This window comes from Sinocyclocheilus rhinocerous, unplaced genomic scaffold (assembly GCF_001515625.1).
Source record: "Sinocyclocheilus rhinocerous isolate Xijiao unplaced genomic scaffold, SAMN03320098_v1.1 scaffold2549, whole genome shotgun sequence".
Taxonomy (NCBI): Eukaryota; Metazoa; Chordata; class Actinopteri; order Cypriniformes; family Cyprinidae; genus Sinocyclocheilus; species Sinocyclocheilus rhinocerous.
In genome coordinates, this window is record NW_015644382.1 from 58,242 (window position 1) to 65,226 (window position 6,985).

The 6,985-nt window shown below is 45.7% G+C and overlaps 1 protein-coding gene across 1 annotated transcript in view; it reads left to right on the forward strand.

Annotated features, from left to right (window-relative positions):
- The window catches only part of LOC107758315 (plexin-D1), a 70,583-nt gene that overhangs the window by 19,673 nt on the left and 43,925 nt on the right, over window positions 1–6,985 (forward strand). The window contains 2 exon segments of the mRNA XM_016576032.1: window positions 2,705–2,803; window positions 4,390–4,479. Coding sequence (XP_016431518.1) covers window positions 2,705–2,803; window positions 4,390–4,479 — 189 coding nt within the window.

The window sequence follows — 6,985 nt, forward strand, 5'->3', positions numbered from 1 at the left end:
ATGTTTTTTCTGAGGTAAATGTGACGTTACATGGCATTGTTTACAAGCCGTTATAATGACGTCTTTGCCCGGCTGAAACACTGATTGAGCGATTACATGAGAGAGGATACGGATTGTAAAGTTGTACTCTTTCTTTTTATTATTGTTTGAATACTGCAATACAACGGACAGAATTTTAAATCTGAGACGTTGTTTCATATGAAAAGTACCAAAGAACAATGCTTAATGCAATTTATTGGATGGGAAGTACCCTTCCATGTTCCGTCCATTAACTGAAAACAGGCTAGACTAATCGATTCTTGCGATTTAGGAATCGATATCATTCCGTAAAAATGAGGGTAACGCTTTAGATTACAACCCGCAAAGAACTATGTAAGTATACTGAATTTACGGTGTACGTTTCTGTAATTATAGTGTACCTATAAAGAACATACGTGTAGGTATAAGGGAACAATGTGTTATGTTTGGGTAATAAGGGGGTAACAAACGAATCGATTGATATCGAGATTTTTTACCCAGCCCTATTTATTCTATTTTGATCGCTTCTGTAGACAGACAGCAGTGTTTATATCCGAACTATAAACTTTTATTCCAGTACTTCTGTGATTATTTGAATGTTTGTAACACAGAAATAACGATACAAAAGACTTTGTAAAGATGTTTCATATAAATGCTCTCTCTGGATCAGCGGGCGGGCGAACGCAGATTTGAGTGTGATTAAGGCTTTAATAGACATAACGTAGCTGAATCCTGCGTGGGTGATTGAATCTGTTCGCGATCTGGCTATTTATTTAATTATCCAACAATATACGACAGTAAACATACGACGCGACAATATATGGCTTAGCTGTGTTATTCAAGCCATATCTGGTATTTTCATAATAATAAAGTATATTGATATACATTGATAATCTAATGCTAATCGACATAGCCTTTATTACCGTATAGAATATATTATCTGCCTCGTTCTGTGACAAAAAACGCACATCAGATCACAAAAGTTATTTCAAACACTCGACTGATGTTGTGGAGTAAAATCATGTTATTAAATGTCCTCTTTTGTTGGACAATGCTTCTTTTTAAGTTGTTTGGGGCGTGCCACGTGTCGCTTTTTAATTGCACGTTGATTACAGCTCTTGCAGAGACCGAACAGCTTTTACAACTGCGATTGTGTACATCTAATTAAAAAAATCAAGCTTCCTAATATTTTGAGCGCAAATTGTAATAAAAATACATTAATTACATGACGCGGGCCACAGAATTAATGCAGACGGTCCGCCTGTTGAGTACCCCTGCCTTAATGTATATTGTGATGTTTTTTTTTTTATTTGTATCATATTTTCTGTTCACCAGAACCCAGAATAAGAGTCAGTAAAGCTGGTCCCTGTTACTTGCTTTTAAACAAACGGAACTAAACCAGGTTTAAACTGAAAACTGTGATTTTTGATTAGACCAATGAAAATGCTCTTTAAATGACAGTCATGTGTACAAATGATGGTGAAACAGAGAAGTTTACACATAGATAAGTGCTAAAATGAGCTAAAATCCCTAAAGGGATTTGTTTTTCTTATACACACCAGATGAGATAATGAATGTGATTCCTCAACCATTCCTCTGCTGTCATACAGCAACATTTCTCCCACTTCATCCATTTGTTGACATTGCACTCTGGGATAGTCTTCATGTAATTACTCTGCCTACCTTTTGGAGCAGCCTTCTATGATTCCTTAAAGTATCGCAACAGGGCTTTATGTCTCCAAGAATGAAACAGATTGTGTAGACATGCAGGACTGATTCTGAGGAAAGAGGAACGCTGCGTGTGAGACAGCAGGCAGTTTACATGTTTGACTGTTTGACTCAGCATCAGCCCACTTACTGAAAACACTGACAATGAGCTCATATTCCCATATCTGACCCTCAGAATGAAACAGGCTGAGTGCACAACACATTACACCGCATGATGAACTTCAGTGTGACACACGTCACAATGCAACAACACAGAGAAGAGTTTGCATTCATGTACTTGCAGTGACAGTATCCAACAGATCAGAGAACAGATTTGAGTTCTCCATAGCCCCTCTCTGTTTTCACAAAGCACTGCTGCCCATGGATATATAAATATATATATATATTTACTGTGATGTAACTGCTGTAGAAACATCTCTAGTTGCCTAGATCTTGATATACAACTAAAGATGGCCATATTTACACCTCATAACCATGAAGATTTCAGAAGTTTAACAATTTAGTTTCAATAGTTGTTATGGCTGGAAAGAAGAGGAAGTTTAGAGGCGTTAATGTTAAAGTTTGTTTATGCAGCACAAAAGAATGCTTTCCATGTGATTTCAAAACAGCTGCATGTCTCTCTCATTTTGACCTTGAAAATAACATGCATTGCTGAATTGTGCAGCGTAAAAACAGACTGCTGGGATATATGTGGCAATTCAAGAGACGTTTTGGTCGACACGCAGCAGGAAAAAAGAAGATTTGTTGTGTTTTTCTCATATGCTAACACTCCATCTTTCCATAAAAACACAGTGAGGCGCAGAATGTGGTGTGATTGTGCTTGTACTGCCATAAATAACTGAACACACACACACACACACACACACACTGCAGAGTGCTTGCATTCATAGCTCTCTAAACACCACTCACTATTGTTTGGTTGAATCTAATTTGTTCTCACCTCTTGTTTCTGTCCCAGAATTCCTCGTCCTGTCCCAGGATGGTGGCCTATGATGTTCCTCCACTGCCCTCTGGAAGCACTCATGTCTTCTCCCTGGAGCTCAAGAACATAGAGCATGTAGGACTCGAGTGTCTATTCACACACGCTTACACACACTCTTGCATATGTGGTTTATGGGGACTCTCCATAGGCGTAATGGTTTTTCTACTGTACTGTATTTTCTATCCTCTTACCCTAACCCTACACCTAAACCTCCCCTCACACACAACTACAGGCATTTGTTGAATTTCATAAAACACAGTTTAGTATGTTTTTAAGCCTTTTGGTTTACGGGGATGCATGTTTACATTGTAGTACCAATGTCATTATGTACATTTGTGTCCTCATAAACCATATAAACCAGAACACACACACACACAGATGTGGCTCCTGTCAGAGCTCTGTCTCAGTATTGATGGGCTGTGGTTTGCACGGCTCTTTTGACCCTGTTCGCTCACTCTTCAAACTGTCTGTATAAAATAGCATGGTGATTGAGGAGCATGTGCTGAGTAGATGCTGGAATACTCTACATCTGCAACACAGTGCAGACAAACAAGAGAAAAACATGTTCACAGACGTTCACTCTGTATTCCCCAATAGACTTCCACTGAAAGTGTGTTACTCTCAGAGTGTTTTCTGCTGATTCTTGCAAATTGAGGGATGACCCTGTTGAAAAAAAAAAAGCATATGTTGGTTAGGTATGTTTTGCAGCATGGCAGCTGGTTTGAGCTGGTCCTAAGCATCTAGCTCCTTCTCAGGACCAGCTCAAAATAGCTTCCATGCTTCAAAACACACCTAAGCAACAAATACTGTTTTTTCAACTGGGGACTGTGTTATTTTCTGTGGTAGATCTGCCGTCCCAAACTTTGGGTTCTTCTGTGCGTCAGAAATGAGGTAGAAATGATAAGACATGCTCTTCTGCAGCATATGTTGGTTAGGTATGTTTTGCAGCATGGCAGCTGGTTTGAGCTGGTCCTAAGCATCTAGCTCCTGCTCAGGACCAGCTCAAAATAGCTTCCATGCTTCAAAACACACCTAACCAACAAATACTGTTTTTTTCAACTGGGGACCGTGTTATTTTCTGTGGTAGATCTGCTGTCCCAAACTTTGGGTTCTTCTGTGCATCAGAAATGAGGTAGAAATGATAAGACATGCTCTTCTGCAAGCTGTTCACAGACATGAAGCAGCCAGTGCCATCACAGCGGCCCAGATCAGGTCAGCAGGTCAGAAGCACACGTCTTAGATCGAGCTCGCTGCCGCTAACAGCTAAATGCTGAATCTCTCACAGACTGTTGTGCTGTGGCTAATGAAGGCCTTGCAGCGCTTCCTCTCCGTGTGGATCTGCGTTATGGCTACCAGATGTGTGTGTGCGGCTCTTCATCATGACGTCTGAGTGTATTCTGAGCATGTTTTCAGGAGCACACAGCCTGGGAATGACTCTAGAGGGGAAGAGGGGTTTCTGAGCTCTGTACTGGAATATCAGGAGTGTGATGTGATGGTGTGGTTTGTGAGGGTTTGCTCTGTGAGGACTGAGATCTGTCTGATCTGATCTTGTGATGTTGTCTGAGCATGCCTTGAGTCCCTCGGGACGCTCTGATGGGATTGGACATAGCTGTGGCTCCGCTCATCACGTTCTCTCTGTGTGTGTGTGTGTGTGTGTGCAGGGCGCTGAGCTGGACTGTGATTTGGGCGATGGGCAGCTGTACAGAGCGCAGTGGCTGGACGGGCTGGCGGTGAACTGCAGTGGAGTGACCGTAAGTTCATTGTGTGAGCCTTGACGCCCAGAGGCGAGGGGAGATCAGAGGACTCGTAAGAAATGGAAATGGCATCCACTATCCACCAACTGAGGGTCTGTTTTGTAGCAGGAAGACCTCTCTTAGGGGGACCGTAGCAAACAGGCAGTTGGTCCGCCCTTCTCCACAGGGCAGCTCTGTGGACGTACGCATGTTCGCACTGGACACATACAATTAAGCTTCTGCTGGTCGGACTCCCGGAAGGGAGGAGGACAGAAGGACTGGAGTACGACAGGCTGTGGCGCAGAGGAGGGGACTTTAGGAACATAACCCGCTCGAGGGTAGAGAAAAGCTTTGGCCAGACCAGGCGCAAAGTCGAGATAGGAAGGGGCCACTGAGAGGGCCTGCAAATCCCCAACTCTCTTTAGAGAAGATATCGCCAGAAGAAAGGTAGTCTTTATAGTAAGGTGGCGATCAGAGATCTCCTCAATTGGCTCGAACGGAGGCTTACAGAGATTTCCTCTTCAGGGCATACAGTTTTCTCGTAGAGGGAGCTCTGGTTTGGAGGATGGTTTCAACAACCTCAGTTGAGAGACCGGAAGCTATGAGTTGTGTCCCCTCAGGGGCCACACCCATAACTTCCACAGCTCCGGGCGGGGGTGGAATATCGTGCCCTCCGCCTGTGAGAGGAGATCCCTCCTGACGGGAATCCCCCTCGGAGAGCCATCGAGGAGAGAAACCAGGTCCGAGAACCATACTTGGCCTGGCCAGAACGGGGCTACTAGCAGTAATAATAATAATAATAATAATAATAATTATCAGCGCGATCGGGGGGAAAGGCGTACAGACGACGCCTCGGCCACGTCTGTACCATAGTCAGAGAGAACCAGAGGGGACAGTGCGATGTCATATGAGTCACAAACAGGTCCACCTGAGCCTGGCCAAGAATTCTCCATATCTGCTTCACCACCTCGGGGTGAAGCCTCCCGGGCCTCGGCCCCTGCCTCGACAGGATGTCTGCTCCCATATTGAGATGGCCAGGGATGTAAACCGCTCTTAGAGAAAGGAGCTTCCCTTGGGCCCACACAAGGATCTGGTGCGCCAGCTTGTACAAGGGGTGCGAATGCAGACCTCCTTGGTGGTTGATATAAGAGACCACCGCTGTCGTCAGTGCGCACAAACAACTGACGATCTCTTAGGTCGGGGAGAAAGTGTTTCAGTGCTCGAAACATGGCCAGCATCTCCAGGCAGTTGATGTGCCAAGTGAGATGGCGACCGCTCCACAGACCGCGGGCAGGGTGGCAACTCATGACCTCTCCTCAACCGGTGAGGGACGCGATGTACAGCAGGCCAAAAGGTATCACATTGGACACCGCTGCCATCAGACCCAGCAGTTTCTGAAACTGCTTGACAGTCAGTAACCGGCCTTCTCTCACTCTCTTGACTGCCGTGATGATCGACTCGATCCGAGCAGGGGACAGACGTGCCTGCATCGTGGTCGAATCCCACACCACACCCAAATAAGTGGTCCTCTGTGCTGGAGAAAGCACACTTTTCTTGGAGTTTAGTCTTAACCCCAGTTCTTTCATGTGTGTAAGAATGACATCTCGATGTCGAACTGCGATTCTGCTCTGCGATAGCTAAAATCAACCAATCGTCGATATAATTGACTATGCGGATGCCCTGGAGTCGCAGGGGAGCCAGAGCTGCATCCACACACTTCGTGAAAGTGTGGGGTGAGAGTGCAAGGCCGAAAGGAAGAACCCGGTATTGGTAAGCTTTGCCCCCGAAAGCAAACCTCAGGAACTTCCTGTGTCTGGGAAGGATGGAGACGTGGAAGTATGCGTCTTTTAGATTCGGGGAGAAAGTGTTTCAGTGCTCGAAACATGGCCAGCATCTCCAGGCAGTTGATGTGCCAAGTGAGATGGCGACCGCTCCACAGACCGCGGGCAGGGTGGCCACTCATGACCGCTCCCCAACCGGTGAGGGACGCGTCCGTCGCTAGCATTATTCGGCGACAAGGAGCTCCCAGCACCGGGCCCTGAGACAAGGACCAAGGTTTCTTCCACATGTCTAAGGCACGAAAGGCAGCGCCGCGTGACCTTGATCATGTGAAGCGGGTTTCCCCTCGGGGAGAACCCCTTGGTCTTGAGCCACCACTGTAGGGGCCTCATGTACAGCAGGCCAAAAGGTATCACATTGGACACCGCTGCCATCAGACCCAGCAGTTTCTGAAACTGCTTGACAGTCAGTAACCGGCCTTCTCTCACTCTCTTGACTGCCGTGATGATCGACTCGATCCGAGCAGGGGACAGACGTGCCTGCATCGTGGTCGAATCCCACACCACACCCAAATAAGTGGTCCTCTGTGCTGGAGAAAGCACACTTTTCTTGGAGTTTAGTCTTAACCCCAGTTCTTTCATGTGTGTAAGAATGACATCTCGATGTCGAACTGCGATTCTGCTCTGCGATAGCTAAAATCAACCAATCGTATATAATTGAGTATGCGGATGCCCTAGAGTCGCAG